We start from the raw sequence: 19,952 nt of genomic DNA, 5'->3' as shown, positions 1-19,952 counted from the left end.
TCAGTCTAGTTGTGTAGGATACAGCTCCCTGGCGCATGCGGTATTATGATCCTTGCGCTTCCCCCGGCTGAGGCAGTCTGTCGCCAGGCGTTGGTCGGCCACTCGCAGCAGCTCACGGCAGCTCTTGCTGGCTTCCAGCCGCTCACACTGGCTGCCGGCCACCAGCCACTCATGGCAGCACACAGCAGCCCACAGCAGCTCATGCCAACCTCCGGCTGCTCACGGCAGCCCAGCTCCAGGGAGAGCCGTTGTTCACAATCTTAGCTATACGGGGTGGCACAGCTCACTCGCCCATGTGGGAATCGAACTGGCGATCTTGGCATTAGGAGCACGGTGCTCCAACCACCTGAGCCACCGGGCTGGCCCTGGGCAATGGATTTTATACATTTTTTTAAAGCATAAGAACCTCCCCAAATACATATATATATATTTTAATTTTGAAACTTAATGTATAAAAGCGAGGGGAAAACCACAGTTGTTTTGGTTGAAGTAGAGTTCTAGGTCTCTAGGAGTAGCTTGGAAACCATAATGATAAGGCAGTAATGAGAAATTGGTTCAAATAAGCACATATCTAGTACTTATTGAGTGTTTATTAAGTGCTAAGCACTTAACAAATACCTCATTTAATTCTTACAAGTGTGTGAGATTATTGTGATTGCCATTTTGTAGAAGAAGAAACAGGTTTAGAGAAGTTTAGTAAATAAGTTGACCAAGAATAAGCAACCAGTAAATGACAGTCTCAGAATTCAAACCTTGGTCTTTCTGACTCCAAAACCAATGCTGTTAAGTACCACACTGAATGTGGAAGGCTTTAAGGCGGCTCCAGTTTTGAACTGTATTTTGTGAGCCAGGGGCAGTTTTTGATCATAGAAGAGACACAGACTTTATAGCAAGAAATATTAAAGATAATTTAATCTAAAATTCATTTTACAGATGAAGAAATTTAGATTTAAGTTTCCAAAATGTCTTAGTGCTGAAATCCAATCCCAAATTCTCTGATTTGTGACCTATTGTTCTTTTAATTATGCCAACCAGGACATTTGTGGTAGAAATTCAGTACTAGTCTGGTCAAAGAATGTCTGAAGGTGAAGGTGGAAAACCATTTAGAAAGTTGCCTGGGTATGAGTTGATATGGGCCTAGAATAGAGTAATAGCAGTAGAAATGGAATGGAAGGTACAAATATGAAGGATGATAAAAGAAATCAACTATAAAGCACAATGTAATGAATTTATGCACGTGCCTGACTAGCAAGCCTTTTTCACTGGGTTTAGTGTTAATCCTTTGTAATAGCTAGCATTTATTAAGTGTTTACTGAGTGTTTTCTTTGGTAGGTATCATTCTTATTTTACAGATGAGGACACTGACATTCTGAGCAATACTCTGCCCTAGATCTTATAACAAATAAGTGTTAGAATAATGGTGCCAAAACCTATGCTTTTAATCAATATGCTATAATGGATCTAAACTTTATATGGTGGCTCACTTCTGTGTCCTAGAAAGATAAGATGGTGGTGAGAAATGCAAGTACTACAGAATTGAAATATACAGTAGTTATTCTGGCCAAAAAAATGGATAGTTTTGAATGAGATTTTTTTAGTGCACTTGGAGTGATCATATATATTCTTCATGATTAATATAAATTTGTATATGTTCACTAGAAACTTAAAGCTAGATTGAGTGGTAAGAACCTTAGCCACATTTTTAGGGATGATTGGTAATTAATTTGTCTCCAGGGAGAAAGAAAATACTGTAACTTATATCTCATACTATAATTTCCTCCCTTATTTTTTCTTATACTTTCTCTTCTATGGTATTTTTAATATTCTACCTTGTATAATTTGTGTTTATGTGTCTCTTAACTTTCATTAAATTATAAACTCCTAAATGATAATAATTGTTATGCATTTACGTGTACCTCGGTTGTTATTTTCCAAATGTTTTTTTATTCTGCATACATTTATTGAATCCTTAGAATGTGCCGGATCTGTACTAAGTCTTAAAAGAGTTCAGGAATGAATACGATATAGCCTCTGCCCTCCAGAGGCTCACGTCTAACAGGGAGACAAATGTAACAAATATGTAATGCAGTATAATGATATCATAATTGTGAAGTTAAAAGTACTGTGGTGACTTAATAGAGAATTGAACGCTTAGAATTTCAATTTATTTCTTGAATGATTTAATAAGTGAAAGATCTCAGAGTGTGAGAATCAGGAAGCAAGCAAGTACATCACGTCTACCCAATTTTGTTAGTAGATATATGGACTCTCATTCTTCCATAAGAAGCACTGGTATTTTAAAGTAGGACCAAATAAATGTAAACATAGGAACATAAAATAAAAAGTGTGTTTTACAAGAAATCTATTTTATTAAAGAAAAGAACTTTTAAAAATGTCATTAAAAATGGCTGCCAAAATTTGAAAAAACGGGTTATACATTTAGAAAAGAGAACAAAATAATATTCTTTCATGTATAAATGTAGTTTATTAGTTTTAAATTTAGTCTTTTGTCTCTCACTGAATCTTCCCAAACCTGTGAAGTAGATAGCTACCAAATGAGAGTTACAGAGAAAAATCCAGTGGGAGCTCAGACGGCAGGAGCAAAGAACAGATTTTGGAGTAGGATTTGCAAACTTGGATACCTGTTGGGGCCAGGTGGTAACAAATCCAGTTAAATCCCACCAAGTGTGAGATGATAAGAAGTAGTGAGAACTAGCTCCTGCTCATGTGTGCCATGTAGGAATAGAGTCTCAGGTGTTGTCAGAGCTTCTGAACTTTTTAAAAGAAAGCAGAAATCCAGATTTTTGTGTGAAATTTCCTAATTGGTAAACGTTGGCTCAAAGTTTAAAATAATCTGGGATAAACAAAACAAAACATATGTTTGACCCACAGGTTACGACTTTGTGACCTCATTTGAAATTTGACCTGGGTTTAAATTTGAGCTCTGCAGCTAATAAGCAGTGTGACCTTGCTATAACAGTATACCCATATTTTAAAAGATTGAGAGGTGGTTTAGGGAATTCAACATGGTGATATATATAAGTTTTCTATACACTATCTCAGTTTCCTCTTCAATATGTAGAGTGGGAGATAATGCCACTTTATAGATTGAGAAACTTAAGTGTTTATCCATGATGAAACCACTAAAGATTGGAGGAGCTGTTTAATAGCATAAGTCTTCTGACTTCTACTCCAGTGCTTTTTCTATTAAGACTTACGGCTCTCAACCTTTAGTGAGCAGCAGAATCACCTTGGGTACTTCTTAAAAATGTAGATTGCCAACCACAATTCAGCAGGTTTGGGGTGGGATTTAAGGAATTAACGTTTTAGGCAAGCTCCCGAAATAATGTGCTTTGGACTGTATGAATAAAATAGGCTTCTAAGAAAACTACCTTCATTATACCAAGCAGGGTTGACAGTTGATTCTTTTACTCATCCAAAATGTATTAGTGGGCTTTGGTCTAAATTAGTATAATACTATTTAATTTTCTTTATGATCACATCCTTGGCCTGATTTACATTGTTTCCTATCTTGTTACAAATGGACTTCTTGCCTTAGGTTAATTTGTGTGATTAAAATGAAACTGGTTTATGTAGAGACTGATTTCTTAGGCAAGAAAGTGGAATGTTCTTCAAAAATGAGCAATATGGGTGTATATACCGTGTTTCCCCGAAAATAAGACCTAGCCAATCAGCTCTAATGCATCTTTTTTCTTTTTTAATTGGGGAATATTGGGGAGTACAGTATAGTCCTGGTATTATTTTACTATAATATAAGACCAGGTCTTATGTAATATATAATGTAATGTAATATAATAAAATAAAATACAATACCTGGTTTTATATTAATGTTTGTTCCAAAAGACGCATTAGAGCTGATTGTCTGGCTAGGTCTTATTTTCGGAGAAATACGGTAGTGATAGTGATTCCTTTGTAAATAGAATAGATCAATCAGGTGGAAATAGTTAAAAATATAAAAATTCACTAGTTAACTAATATTTGATAAATAGGAACTAAGGTGAGACAAAAGTGCTTTCAAGCTGTATGGAATCATAGACTGTAAAACTGGAAAAGAAAATTTCTAGGGATGACCTAAGATCTCTGGGCTCTTAGCAGAGACTTCAAAAGAAATAAGGGGATATTTGAGTAATTTTAATCTACGTGGCTTTCGAAATTTACTCTGACATTCCATGTGGACTTCGTCTATTACAATTTGACATACCATGGCTTAATGCTTCCAATTTAGTACAGATACATAGCGTGTTTCCCTGAAAATAAAACCGAGTCTTATATTAATTTTTGCTCCAAAAGGCACATTAAGGCTTATGTTCAGGGGGTATCATCCTGAAAAATCATGCTAGGGTTTATTTTCCAGTTAGGTCTTATTTTTGGGGAAACATGGTAGGTGCTGTTGTCTTCCTCCAGGTGATGATAATAGTAAAATAGTAAGCATTTTGACTATTTAATTTATTCAGTTTTGCTTAGGCTAAATTAATTTTCTTAGATGATTTGTACTATATGTTTAATTTGGACATGTCTAGCTAAAATTATTCTTTAAGTTCATTCTTTTGGCTTGGATTTAGTATTTGTGTAACATTGCTTTTCAAGCTCAGCAGTTACACATTTTGGGAAGGGGGCTTGGAGGGCAGGGCGAGAAGAGTGAAGGCATTAAGAAGTACAAATTAGTAGTTATAACATAGTCATGGGATGTAAAGTAAAGCATAGGGAATATAATCAGTGATATGGTAATAACTGCATATAGTGCCAGGTGGGTACTAGACTAGACTGTCTTAAATTATGTAAATGTCTAACCATTACTATACGCCTGAAATTAATATAAAATAATACTGAATGTCAACTGTAATTGAAAAATTTTAAAAAGGGAGAAGGTGAAGGGAAATAAAACAAATTTCTAGGTATAAGACAAATAAGCCATGGGGATGTAACGTACAGCATAGGGAATATAGTCAATAATATTGTAATAGTGTGGTATGGTGTCAGATAGTTGCTGGATTTACCATAGTGATCACTTAGGTATATAAATGTTGAATAACTATTATGTACACCAGAAATATAAGTGTATGATATCTACATTTCAATAAAAATCTTTAAAAAATAGTTACTCATTTTGTTAGTAGATGATTTAGGAAGGATTTTTGGATAATACTTTGGTTATTGATCTGGATAATAATTTTCTTCATCTCTCAATTGGGGTGCTTCATCATCACCAAATTGTAGGTAAAACATTAGAATTTATCACAGCTTCTGGTTTTGAGTATCTTTCATTTTAAGGTATTTATTTTCCAATATGCCAAATTTGGAAGTGAAAGGAAAAATTGATTTTTTAATTTTCTGAAGCCTTAAGGAGATGATTGCACTAGAGTTTAACAACATCCTCTAAAGTGAGTTATGGTTTTCAAAGTGTCTTCTCTTTGTTATCTCTTTTGATCTGCATGACAGTCCTGAAAGAGAGGATAATACCTCCATTTTGCAGGGAAGGCTGCTTAACTGGAGCACTGAGATTTTGTATCCCAGCTTTTTTAGGGACTACTTAGAAATATATACTGGGGGTGCCAAAAGTGTACAAATGGACAGTTTGGACACCATTGCTCAAGCAGTAGTTCGCGTAATCAGAAGTGTCTGGGTGCTGATGGTAACCACTTTGAGCACCTCTTGTAACTGCAGAAGTCAAACGTGACTTGTGTTCATCTTTTGTTATCATTGTATATTATTACAATTTTAATACAGTTTTCCTTTCTTAAAATGCGTATACTACTTTTGGCACCCTCTGTAGAAAGAAAACAATTAAAAATGAATTGGGAAGAGGATTAATATGGAAAGTAAAGGAGGAGCAGTTTAAATGAAGCTGGAAAGTCTTTTTTGGGTTATAGATTGATCCTGGTCTCGTGAAAAATTCTGTGTTATGGAAAACTGAACCAATAGTAAGAGAATACAATACTAAAAAGGCATTGGATTGTTGGATTATTACACTACTACAGAGCTGGCTACTACCTACTTAACTCCTCCAAATATTTTCTGCTCAAATATTTTCTGTTCTTCAAACCTAAGAATTGAAGTGAACCTTAGAGACCATTAAGTCTATCTAACTCCTTAAACATTTGATGCCTGCTTCTCCGTGACTGCTTGCCAATGAATGATGATAGATAAAACATATTGAACCAAGCCTCTAATGAACAATAATGCAAAACTCAAATACTTCTTTATAGTAGCTTGCATATTTTTTGAGATATGGAGACCTGTATAATATAGCCATATGTTCTATTTGATAAAATAATTCCTTAATTACAAGACGATTAACGATAAATCATCAATATCTTGTGGCATTAAGCAGAGAGCACCAGAATGACTAAATATTTACACCTGAAGAAGTTTGAGACCCATTATGAATATGTTCATTATCTTGAGACAACAAATGCTTTTTACTTAAATGCTGCTCTATGCTAGATACTATGTCAGTTACTCAGTGTACAAACATAAGTAAAACTCAGGGCACAAAAGTGTTTCCCAACTGTTTTTTTTTTTTTTTTAAATAAGGTCCTAACTTTTTTTCCCCCTCTCCCCTAAGTCTCTTGTTTTGGGTTATTTTATCTGAAATTGTATTAAATTGGTTTTCCCATTTAAAAAATAAATTGATGTTAGCATAGTGTTTAGCATGAGACAGCCTTTAGTGAGTCGATATAATTTTTAGCCCAAGCAGTCTTATCTAGAATAAAAGTATAATTTCCTTTAGGTGATTTTTTATTTTATTTTGTTTTTAATTGAAAGTGCCTCCTGAATTCCCTTTATTACTCTCCTGAGGTTTGAATATCTCATGTCGTCCCTGAATGAGATACCCTTTCCAGGCTTAATTAACATTCTGATTCTATAACACTTCTACTAAGTAAAGGCTTTTTGCTCCTTTTCTGTCTCCACTTATTAATATATTAAGTAGATGATTAAAATTGAACTATTTTATCCTAGAAAACCACCTCTGGTACTGTGTAAAGATGGAAGGATGGAGATTCCTTTAGGTCACAGTTAAACGTCTGTGTCCTTAGAAAACATCTGTATTTGAAAATCAAAGTAATGTGGTTGTTCTATAGATCACTAATCAGGCTATGGCAAGCGTATAGTCTGTTTTTGTAGTATTGGAGAACTTGAATTCTGTTTTGAGTAGGAAGTCTTTTTTTTTTTAGATTTTATTGGGGAAGGGGAACAGGACTTTATTGGGGAACAGTGTGTACTTCCAGGACTTTTTTCCAAGTCAAGTTGTTGTCCTTTCGGTCTTAGTTGTGGAGGGCGCAGCTCGGCTCCAGGTCCAGTTGCTGTTGCTAGTTGCAGGGGGCACAGCCCACCATCCCTTGTGGGAGTCAAACCGGCAACCTTGTGGTTGAGAGGATGCACTCCAACCAACTGAGCCATCTGGGAGCTGAGCTGTAACTCAGCTCAAAGTGCCGTGTTCAATCTTAGTTGCAGGGGGCGGAGCCCACCATCCCTTGCAGGACTCGAGGAATTGAACTGGCAACCTTGTGGTTGAGAGCCCACTGGCCCATGTGGGAACTGAACTGGCAGCCTTCGGAGTTAGGAGCACGGAGTTCCAACTGCCTGAGCCACCGGACCGGCCTCCTTTTTTTTTTTTTTTAAACATAGAAACTCTGTAGGGAATAATTAATGTGCTTGGTGTTTCCAGTTAGTGTTTCCTGAGAGGTAGCATATGTCATGTTACAATTACTAAGAAAAATATCTAAATAATGCTAAAAGTAATCATTGTTTTTATGCCACTGAAGACTCAATTTCAGGAGAAATTTGCAAAAATGAAGCTTTGATTTGGGAATAGATGTACCTTTTTTTACTCAATAAGTGTTTCTCAAAGTTGTATGTAATCACCATTTTAATAAATAAAATTATATTTGAATGCACTAACATAGCTTACTATAGAGACCTATTTTGGATAGTTTGGCAAATCAAAATAGTCACCATCCTAATTTTCTATTATTCTTGATTTTCACATATGTATTTGAGTTGCTTAAAGTAAGAAACAAATAGATTTAAAGGTGTCAGGTCAGAATGTTGGCCTTTATCAGTTTAATTGCCTTTTGGAAGTAGATTTTGTAACTTTGGTGGGTTTTATATTTGATGCTTTTACTTCTGCTTTATTAGGGTTAGTCTTTAAAAACAAATTTAGACATCTTTAAAAGATGACTTGAGACATTTTAAAGTTTTTGAACCATGTATGCATTGGCTCCAGAAATGTTCTGTTTTTCCCCCCCTCATGCCAGAAGTTTAAATTGGTAAAATTATTTTTCCTAATTATAGATAATTCATAGGGTGTAGGGCTTTGTTTTGATCACTGCCATATGCCCAATGCCTTCCAACAGTGCCTGGTATGTAGTAGCCACTCAATAAGTATTTATAGTACATATTTGTTGTTGAATGAATCTCAGCAAGGGGAAAGGCAGCAGAGATAAATTGTGTTCTTACATCTGTTGACTGTCTGACCAGTGTTTAATGACTTTGGAAGCTTCTTTTCAAATTTAATTCTGTAGGGAAGTCATGTGCCTTCTGTTTCTGAAGTGTGGCTGATTACCAGATTTTGGTTGTCCTTCAGTATTTTTTCCCCCAATTGTTCTATTCCTAATTGTCTCTTTAAAAGTAGCATTTCTCAAAAGCAGATATTTTCTCACAATCCAGTTCTTTGGACCAATTTTGTAGGTTGATAATCCTTAACTGTTTTAAAATCAAAAGTGAGTCATAAGGGATTGTTCTCAGAAACAGGGTGTCTATAAGCAATCAATGGATTTTTGTATTTGGCCTTATTCTCTTTTCAATTATGATAAGTCATAATGTCATCACATTTTAGCAAGAGGTACATATATGAACATTTTAGCTTTTTTTTGGTCATTATAGAAGTAAAACTGCCTTTTCAAATATAGAAAGTACAATTCTAGTTGGTCAGTGAAACGTCATTTAAAGTTTTTTCCTCTTCAAAAACTTTATTGAGGTGAAATTGACATACAACAAAAAGTTGTTAATTTAATGGATTTTAAGAAATATTTGCCTCCTTTAAAAGAAACCAAGAAATAGTTAAATTTATTCTAAAAAGAAGTTCAGTTTTCTAGAGTATCATTAGCAAATATTCTGTTGGTATCTACCTTTTGGAAATTCATCACTGTAAATTGTTACTCAAGGGTACCACAGTGGTGGTCTTTATGACAGCATTTATGATTGATCACAACTTAATAAATTGCCGAGAATTTTTTTCTTTTTTAATGCTGCAGCCTCTTCCTGTATATACTGTTCTGTGTCTTTTCCCACTGGGATTTTTCCCTTGGTCTGGAACTTCTTTACTAATGGAAAGAAATTACTACTTGGCCTGGACAGTAATGTCACTTTCAAACTGTTTTTAAAGCCAAACTGTTTATTTTCTGTGAGTTACCTCTAAGTAGACTAACTGTAAACGTGACAACCCTTTTGATGCCACTTTTTCTGGAGTTCCTGGTCTCTCTCAAAGCTTGGCTTTGTTGTGTGCAGAACGAAAGATGTCCATGGGCCAGGGAAGACTTCATTAAAAGAAAACAAAGTTCTAAAAAAGCTAATTCAGAAGTTGTATTCATTCATAACAGAACTCAAGTGCGCATAGTTTTCCAAGCATTGAAGATCTAAGGTTATTTTCCAGACCTTTTACTGATTATATTTTTTTTAGTAAGGTCTTGATGACTCCCCTTCTACCCCTCAAATCTTCTTAGAGTGAAGCAAATAAACTTGATCATTGTCCAGTTGATCTGACTGTCTTGGATGTTATTTCTTTAAGGAAAAGTCCCCCCTAGGGCCCTAAATGCCTATTTACCAGAAGGAGTTGTTAAATGAGAGATTGGAAGCTAGAGCTAGTTCTCTCACTTTAAACTAATACCTTCCCCTACCCCCTGCATTATTAAAAAGGAGGTTGTTCGTGTTCTCAAGTAGCAGTATAAAAATCTCACACCCTGGTCCGTCCAGTATGAAAATAACTGCTGGAGCAGGAACTGTCCTTTCTCTGTCCCCAGCTGAAATCGGGGGAGGGACAAAGCCCAATTGTTACTTTACCCCATCCTGTCTGCCTGCTAGAAGGCCTGTTTCCTACCCTAATGGTTTCTGCCTAACAAATGGTGTTTCTTTTTTACAGCATTATGATCCTGGACTTGTTGTGGTGATGGTAAACTTAGCAGTGGTAATTTTTTATTTTCAGACTGAATTACTCCTTTTGTCATCAGTGCACCAATATGTTAGGCTTACTTTCTCTGTTGTAGCCTTCATCCTTCTGCTTGGTCTTTTTCATTTTCCTTTCCTTTCCTTATGCAACTTGTCTGATCCTTGTTCATTAAAGGGTAATGTTAAGAAGGGATATATCTATTTGTGTTAGAACTGCCAAAAAAAAATCAGTTAAACCATTAAATTCTAATACTGTCAAAAACTTGATTTCCCCACAATGTAATGGGCACTAGCACTTGCTACTGCAATTTATAAATAAATTAAAACAAACTTTGACTGCCTTAGAAGGCAAAAGTACTAATGCAGAGTTTATAAACAGGGGTTTACAGAGGTAATGAATTTGTACCAAAACTTACTTGATTCTTGCATAACAAATTCAGACAGACCAAAAAAGAACCAAAATAAAAAAAGGAAATTCCGTTGTCATTTTTTCCAATTCTTTCATTGGACCATTTGTTTTTACCAGTAAATCCCTGATTGAGACGTTATGAAAGTGATATTGCACCTAGGAAGTCATTTTTATAACCTGTCTTAATTTGGTCCTTTTGCTAAAGATTGCAGTCACTGCTTATTTATTATACCATTGGGCATAAGGTAGTAATTCATTTCCATTTTAACTGGCAGTCTTTGATAGTATCTAAGAGAAGGCTGTATTTTAGAACTTTTTTCCTTTTTCTGGCATGAGATGTTCTTTATTTACTTAAACATTTTTTTCACTATGATAATTATTCCTAATTATCTCTTTATTTATTGTTTAAAAATCATGGGATATTGGTGATAAGTATTAATAGTTAAACTTGTGAATTTGATTTTCATTATTTTTTAAAGATAAAAAGTAATCCCACAAATGCAGAGCAACTGAATCCAAGTGGTTGCTGGTCACTTTGAAAACAGTTTCTTCTTTTTTCGCCAGGACCAAACCTAGTCATGATCATGGCATTTATTATTATTATTTTTTTAATTTGGTTTTGATAACACTTCACATTTAGCCTGACAAAACTCAACTTTTAGCCCAAAGGTATAATATATATGTGTGTATAACAAAAACAAAAAACAAAAAAGCAATTGTTTACACCAGCCTGAGTGAAATGATGAGGGAAGTAAACATTGTGTTTTTTCACTAAAGGTGTACAACGGATAAGGTAAGTCCTCTTTTCAGTGGGCTTACATCACAATAAACAGCGCAAGTTGTGATGTAAAACAGCTGTGGTAGTAAAGTGCTTGTCTGCCCCATTTTGCTTTGTTTGGCTGGTTATGAGTGGATTAAATATACATTTTTAAAAATCTCCAGCATAGATTGATTAGTTTAAAGTCAATTTTCTTCGCAACTAGTCCTTTTCACAGCTTACCGATTGTCATAGCCAGTGTTAAATCCACTCTGGAAAATGGGATATCAGGGCACCAGTTCAAAAGAAGAACTATTCTTTATTCCTAAGGGCAACTAACTGTTGCTTTTTATTTGAATTTTTCATAACCCCGTTTAACTGGAAAGTATCTTTAAAAAAATATATATATATTAAACATACTGAGTTGCAATTACAGGGTTTTCCTGTACCATGTTTGAAACTGCTTTTTTGATTTAAGCATGTCAGTTGAGATATTTATTACCAGTTTTAAAAGTGTGTGTGGGAGGATGTCAGTGGACAATAAGTGTGAACTGATTCTTGATGAAAAGTTTTTTAAACCTCCTGGTGCCATTGCTTAAAAGTGCTTTGCATTACTTATTTAATTTTGCCATAGTAATCTGGAATTATCCTCAACTGGAAGGTCAATCAAAGTGGTTAGTCAGGCTTAAACTAGAAGAGGTAGGTTTGGTTGTAAGCTGTGAGAATGGCTTGTGTTTGGTTCACTGTAGCTTTCTGGTCTCTGCACTCCAAGGCAAGATCTCTAACCACCCAAACCCAATGTGTAAAGTGAGTTGTTGGCTTAGCTTTGCATCTTACCTTGATTATGTGTTCCTGTTACAGGGAGAACAGATCCCATTCCAATTGTTGTCAAGTATGATGTCATGGGCATGGGTCGCATGGAAATGGAGGTAAATTGATCTCCTTAGCTCACTTGTTTTATCAGATATTTAAAATTGATATTAAATCCAGATTTAGATGCCAATGCAAGAATACATTTATTAGATAGAAGGTAATTTTAGTATTTTTCTTTGGAAATTTTACATTTATTTTACATTTTTATTTTGTGCTGCCTTTCAGGTGGGTAGGTGGCAAATAATAAGCCTCTTTTAAAGAAGTTGAGTGCTTTGCCCAGTGTTGTGCCACAAGGCAAGTTCAGCCTTACACCCAGACCCTAGTGGTCCTTTCAGTAGCTGGGTGCAGCTGTCGTGTGTGGTATCTTCTTTTCATTGCCTAAAATCTTTTCTCTGTTTACTCCTAATTCTTTAGCAATGAACATTGAGTTCAAGTCTGTTATCAAAAAATGTGCCTGTTGGGAAGCACCAATGTGAAAGGATTAATGAATTATTTGCATGCTATTTTCTCTGTGGGGTGACAATAAAGCAAGAAGTTGCTGAGCAAAATACAGTTTTTTATTTTCATACAATACTGTAGTTGTGCAAATGACTTTTTTTAATACCTAATTTGGGGTACTTTAGGAATTAAGACTAATCATATCTATTTTTGTTAAGCTCGATTATGCCGAAGATGCTACCGAACGGCGCCGTGTCCTAGAAGTGGAGAAAGAAGACACAGAAGAATTGAGACAGAAGTACAAGGTACTTAATTGAAGCCTTTTTTGCATGTGGGGTACTCACCCTGAAAGAGAGAATCATTTTTGGTGAAAAGAATCTCTGTTAGTGACTGCATTTGTTTGACATTTGGTGGTGATTAGTAGTAGATCTCAACTTTCCATTACTTTTCCTATTTATTACCTCTAAAAACTATAGAGATAATACCCATTTTATAAGCCTGCTGGGAAGGTTGCATTAGTGTTTGAAAACAATGCCTGGTACATAGTAGGTAGTAATAGCAGTAAAAATTATTAACTTAAGATTCCTTTGAGAGCTTGATACATATTGGTAAGGCTTTTTTTTTTTTTTTTTTTTTTAAGATTTTATTGGGGTAGGGGAACAGGACTTTATTGGGGAACAGTGTGTACTTCTGGGACTTTTCCAAGTCAAGTTGTTGTCCCCCCAATCTTAGTTGTGGAGGGCGCAGCCCAGCTCCAGGTCCAGTTGCCGCTGCCAGTTGCAGGGGGCGCAGTCTACCATCCCCTGCGGGAGTCAAACAGCAACCTTGCAGTTGAGAGGACGCGCTCCAACCAACTGAGCCATCCGGGAGCTCAGTGGCAGCTCAGCTCAAGGTGCTATGTTCAATCTTAGTTGCAGGTGGCGCAGCCCACCATCCCTTGCGGGAGTCGAGGAGTTGAAACGACAGCCTTGTGGTTGAGAGCCTGTGCTCCAACCAACTGAGCCATCTGGCCACGTGGGAGCTGAGCGGCAGCTCACTGACTTCACTCTAGTTGCAGAGGGCGCAGCTCATTGGCCGATGTGGGAATCGAACTGGCAGCCCTGCTGCCCAGAGCCGGCGCTCCAACTGACTGAGCCACCATCCACCCCAGCCTTTCTTCTTTTTTTTTTTTTAAATATATATAAGCCTTTTTTTTTTTTTTAAAGGCTTTTATTGGGGAAGGGGAACAGAACTTTATTGGGGAGCAGTGTGTATTTCCAGGACTTTTCCAAGTCAAGTTGTTGTCCTTTCAATTTTAGTTGTGGAGGGTACTGGTTCAGCTTCAAGTTGTTGTCCTTTCAGTCTTAGTTGTAGAGGGCGCAGCTCAGCTCCAAGTCCAGTTGCCGTTGCTAGTTGCAGGGGGCGCAGCCCACCATCCCTTGCGGGAGTTGAACCAGCAACCTTGTGGTTGAAAGGACACGCTCCAACCAACTGAGCCATCCTGCAGCTTGTGTTCAATCTTAGTTGCAGGGGGCGCTTCCACCATCCCTTGCGGGACTCGAGGAATTGAACTGGCAACCTTGTGGTTGAGAGCCCACTGGCCCATGTGGGAATCGAACTGGCAGCCTTTGGAGTTAGGAGCATGGAGCTTTAACCTCCTGAGCCACCGGGTCAGTTCGATAAGCCTTAATTTTTAATGGATGAGGTGTTTTAGAGGACCTGAGTATTTTCCTTTTTAAGGGCTAAGTTATAGAAAACTTCAGCTTAGAACATGCTACGATTTAGCTTTCAAAAAGACTGACCAGGGGACATGTTTTTCAAGATTCAATCTGTACCATAAAATAGGTAAATTTGAAAATGAGAAATAGGCTTAGCTAAGATTATCATATAGAAACTGATTTGGTCATGATACTTAAAAGTGGGAAGAGAGAAAAGGGATTTATTTTTTAAAATCTATTCTACCAAACTAGATAAAGCTGACAGAACTAAAAGGAGAAATATTACAGCCATCGCAATAGTGGTAGATTTTAGTATACCTCTCGTAGTATGTGATAGAAGTAGAGGAAATATATTGGCAAGGATATTTTGGAAGATTTCAACAACATAATTAAGAAATTTCACCTAATGGTTATATAGAACTATGCACCCAATCACTTTGAAAATAAAATATTTCAAACATATATGGAGCATTTGTTTAAACAAAAGTTTTTACTATGTCCTTGTGTTATAAATAAAGTTCCAACAAATTTCAAAGAACTGAAATCAAGTTATCAAGCCACAAAGCAATCAATAAAAAGATAATAGAAAAATCCCTGTGTTTGGAAATTATGAAATACATTTTTACATAACCTATCAATAAAAGAAGAAATCACAATGGTAATTGGAACATATTTTGGACTGAAAGATTAAAAACACCACATATCAAAACTTGTAGGATAAGCTAAAGCAATATGATTTTTGATGGCAAATACATATCCCTAATAGTTATGTTAGAAAAAAAGAATGGCAGGAGCTGAATGAAGTAAAAATTCCTCTCAGGAAGTTAGAGAGAGAATAGCAAAATAAACCCAAAGAATGTGAGGTAAAGAATAATAAAGATAAGAACAGAAATGAATGAAACAGCGAACAAACATACAACACAGCCAAGTGTTCTTGTGATATTAAGAAAGAAGATAGAAAATCAATATCAGTAATGAAAAAAGAGGACATCATTTCAGATGCAGCAGCACTAAAATATAACTTTATTCCATTGAATGTAAAAATTAGATTTAAGTGGACAAATTCCTAAAAAATATAACTGAAAATGAAATTGGTATTTAAAACAATAATAAATAAAAATAATTCCAGTAAACCAGGTTGATTCCTCTGATCTTTATAGTAACTGACCATTTTACCCAGAGGTGGGTCAGAAAGAAACAAAAAGTGAAAAGTAGGCTCAGGCCCCAAAGTGTAGATTTTGATCTCTCCTGTAGCTCTTATACCTTTACCCAATAGAGACAGTGAGGCCTAGGACAGTGACAAGAGACAGATAAAAACTGATCAGTCTGGCACGCTTGCTGTTACACAATACCTCTCACAGCTCTGTATGTCATTGGTTGGCGAACAGATCGCTACAGAGGCCTCAACTAAATCTTTTAACTTTTTAAACTGCTGTCAGGAAGATGTGCAGCATGAAATACCCAATGTCTGAGCTCATTTAAAAAACAGAAGAAACTTCAGTAACCCTATAACTATTATATAAATTGAATCTGTGGTAAAAAAATAAAAATAAAAACTTCCCATAAAGCCCAATAACTTCATTGAGTTCTGTTAAAATTCATAAAGGAAAGAACTTTAGTCCTAACCAGCAATTTCTAATCTTCCAGAGAATTGAAAATGAGTAAAAACTCATTTAATGAGAAACCAGTACCACCTTCATGGTGAATCCTGATGTGGATAGTATGAGAAGGATAATTGTATGATACTCTGATTTATAATACAGATGCACATCTTAAACACTAACAAACACCAGGACCAGTTTAGGCTGTATGACCAAGTTATCTCAGGAATGCAAGATGGCTTTAATGTTAGAAATCAATTTATATAGTCAGCCACATTAAGATATTAAAGGAAAAAAATTATATGATCATCTCAATAGATGCAAAAAAAATAAAAGCATTATGTAAAATTCAGCATTCATTCATGATGAAAAGTCTTGTCCAACTTGATAAAGAAAAGACTTTCCTTAACCAGATAGACTGCCTACAAAACCCATGTAGGAGACATCACGTTTAAAACATTGAAAAGTTGAAAGTTCTCCTTTTGAGATGAGACATAACAAGGATGTCTGTTGTCTTTGTTTCTATTAAATGTTGTGCTGCAGTTCCTAAGCAGCATAGTAAGGTAGACAGGCAGAAACAAGCAAATAAATAAAGATGTAAGAGATAAAAGGAAGAGACAAAACTGCAGGTATTATATACATAGATATCTAAAAGAATATACAGATGAATTATACAAATTAATAACAGTTTTAGATACAAAATCATAAAGTGAAATGTGTGTATCTATACAGTTATATCAACAAGAGTTAGAAAATGAAGATTACAAAAATGTCACCATTTGCAATAGTGAAAATACACATGAAGCACTAAGGAATGGATCTAATGAGATGCGTAAGACTTAGGGCAAAGATTCTAAAACATTGAGAGCCATTGAAGAACAATGAATAAAAAGTGAAATTTTTAATAATTTGTTCATGAATTAGAAGAGTCAGTATTATAAAGAAATCTGCTTTCCCCCAATTTTTCTGTATATTCAATGCAATCAAGTCAAAATCCCAACAGGATTTTGTATGGAATTTGACAAGCTGATTGCAAAATTTATATGGAAGTGTAACGGTCCAAGAATAGTCAAAGCAGTCTCAAAGTATAAGATAGAAAGACTTACTCCACCAGCTATCAAAATTTATTATAAAGCTATGGTAATTAAGACAATGTAATATTGACGCAAGGGTAGACCAGTGGAACAAAAAAGAGAGCCCAGACACAGACCCTTACATATCTGACCACTTGATAAGACAAAGATGGTATTGCAGGAAAGTGAGGGAAAGAATGAACTTTTCAATAAAAGGTTCTGAGACAATTGGTTACTCATATGGGAAATGATAGATTTGCACCCCCTACCTCATACCATACAATAATCTATTGCAGACAAAAATATAATCCAGTTTATATATCCATATATATCAATGTCTATATCTCACATTCAGAGAAGAAAACAGACCACAGAATTAGTGGCTTAAAATATAAAGTAAACCAAACTTGTCACATAAAATACAAAAAATTAACTCATTAAAATTTTTTTTCATATTGTAACACAAAGCAAAAACCAACTCCATGATGATTATCCAATTCAAAGTTACCTTTATTACTTAATAAAATTACCTTTGTTCTCTGTTTCTTTTCGGGAGAATCGGTTTTCATACTATAAGCAATGAAAAGTTAACTTGTTTCCTCTTTTTACTCCCTTTCATTTCATCTACCATCTAATAATAAACTTAATATGTAGCATACATACAATTAAATATGGTTATATAATACTTACATTACTTGGTTTCCCATTTTGAATAAAGTTCTTTTTACTTCTATTACAGATGCAGCAATAGGCAAACTCTAATTTCCATTTACTTATCTCTATCCACCCTGTTATATTAGTTGTATTTTTTCTGTATGTTCCATTTGTTTCAAACTGTTTGTTGTATTGCTTGAATGAGCTATATATCCTTGCTAATTTTTTTTGTTTGCTTGAACTATCAGTTACTGAGAGAGGATTGTTATCTTCCCACTGATGGTGGTTTTTTTCCATTTTTCCATGTAGCTTTGGCATTTTCCCTTATGTATTTTGAAGCTACTTACAACTTTACAATTGTTAGTGGATTGAACCTATTACTATGAAGTGATTTTTTTTTGGGGGGGGAGAGGGAGCCTTAAAGTTTCTTTTGTCTGATATGCAATATTGATAGCTTTATTTTGATTAGTATTTTTTTTGTGGTATAGCTTTTTACAGCCTTCTTTCAGCTATTCTGTGTGCATATGTTATAGAAAGCTTTGTGGGTGTCAGACTAGTCTTCCAGTGTCTTTTTTCCTAGTCTCTCTTAATTGGAGTTTGTTTTTGTTTTCTTAAGATTTTATTGGGGAAGGGGAACAGGATTTTATTGGGGAACAGTGTGTACTTCCAGAACTTTTTTCCATGTCAAGTTGTCCTTCAATCTTAGTTGTGGAGGGTGCTGTTCAGCTTCAAGTTGTTGTCCTTTCAGTCTTAGTTATGGAGGGCGCAGCTCAGCTCCAGGTCCAGTTGCTGTTGCTAGTTGCAGGGGGTACAGCCCAGCATCCCTTGCAGGAGTCGAACCAGCAACCTTGTGGTAGAGGAAGAGGATATGCTCCAACCAACTGAGCCATCCGGGAACTCAGCAGCAGCTCGTATTCAATCTTAGTTGCAGGGGGCGGAGCCCACCATCCCTTGCAGGACTCAAATTGAACTGGCAACCTTGTGGTTGAGAGCCCACTGCCCATGTGGGAGTTGAACCGTCAGCCTTCGGAGTTAGGAGCATGGAGCTCTAACCCTCTGAGCCACTGGGCCAGCCCCCTTATTGGAGTTTTTAATCTAAGTATGGTTAATGTCATTTCTGATATATTTGGATTTAAATCTGCCATCTTGTCCTCTCTTCTTGTGCCCCTCACTTCCCCCCGCTATTTTCCTCTTTATTTCTGCATTCGTTTGTACTGATTTCTTTATTCTTTTCCCTCTCCATTAAACTGGGAATAATATACCCTTTCTATTATTTCAGTAGTTACCCTAGAAATTACAATGTACATACTTATATTTTACTCTACCATCTTCATGGATAATATAATATCTCAGAGTATTTTAATTCCGTTTTAACTCTCTTCTCTTCCATTAATAATAAGTCAGTTAAAAAACTACTTATTCCCGGGGCCGGCCTCGTGGCTCAGGCGGTTAGAGCTCTGTGCTCCTAATTCCGAAGGCTGCCGGTTCGATTCCCACATGGACCAGTGGGCTCTCAACCACAAGGTTGCCAGTTCAATTTCTCAAGTCCCGCAAGGGATGGTGGGCTCTGCCCCCTGCAACTAAGATTGAACATCGCACTTTGAGCTGAGCTGCCTCCCAGATGGCTCAGTTGGTTGGAGCGCGGGCTCTCAACCACAAGGTTGCGGTTTGACTCCCGCAAGGGATGGTGGGCTCCCTGCAACTAGCAACGGCAACTGGACCGGGAGCTGAGCTGCGCCCTCCACAACTAAGATTGAAAGGACAACAACTTGAAGCTGAATGGCACCAACTTGACTTGGAAAAAAGTCCTGGATGTACACACTGTTCCCCAATAAAGTCCTATTCCCCTTTCCCAATAAAATCTTAAAAAAAAAAAAAAAAAAAACTACTTATTCCAATTATATTTTCCACATATATCAATGTCTTCTATGTTTAATCAGTAAAGAAGAAAGAACAGATGGTCTGGGTGGAATGAGTTCAATTTGGAGCATCTGAAGTTTGTGATGTTTAATATACATCCAATAAAGATAACCACCAAAATATTCAAATCTGGAATATGAGAAGGGAATTGGTCTCAGCAAGAGATTGGGAAATGTCTAGCATATTGTTGATTTTAAAGTCACAGGAATGGATTAAATCACCCAGGGAGAAAGGAAAAATACAATATCAGATATAAAGAATTCTTTCAGTGAGCTTATCAGCAGAGTAGACACAGTGAAGGTGGAATCAGTAAATCTGAAGACAAGTCAGTATAAATTATCC

The 19,952-nt window shown here is 36.0% G+C and overlaps 1 protein-coding gene across 10 annotated transcripts in view; it reads left to right on the top strand.

The window, feature by feature from the left end:
• The window catches only part of GPATCH8 (G-patch domain containing 8), a 79,455-nt gene that overhangs the window by 33,461 nt on the left and 26,042 nt on the right, over positions 1–19,952 (top strand). For 5 of the 10 annotated variants that reach the window (XM_074319691.2, XM_088802267.1, XM_088802265.1 and 2 more), the window contains 3 exons: positions 10,163–10,207; positions 12,216–12,283; positions 12,884–12,970. In XM_074319691.2, coding sequence (XP_074175792.2) covers positions 12,257–12,283; positions 12,884–12,970 — 114 coding nt within the window. In that variant the 5' untranslated portion in view covers positions 10,163–10,207; positions 12,216–12,256. The remainder of the gene's footprint in view (positions 1–10,162; positions 10,208–12,215; positions 12,284–12,883; positions 12,971–19,952) is intronic. The other 5 variants (XM_019752268.3, XM_088802261.1, XM_088802264.1 and 2 more) reach the window with 1 other exon arrangement.

The sequence above is a fragment of the Rhinolophus sinicus genome, chromosome 12, assembly GCF_057876585.1.
Source record: "Rhinolophus sinicus isolate RSI-liver-muscle chromosome 12, RSI-T2T, whole genome shotgun sequence".
Lineage (NCBI taxonomy): Eukaryota > Metazoa > Chordata > Mammalia > Chiroptera > Rhinolophidae > Rhinolophus > Rhinolophus sinicus.
This window is presented reverse-complemented; position numbering and strand designations above follow the sequence as displayed.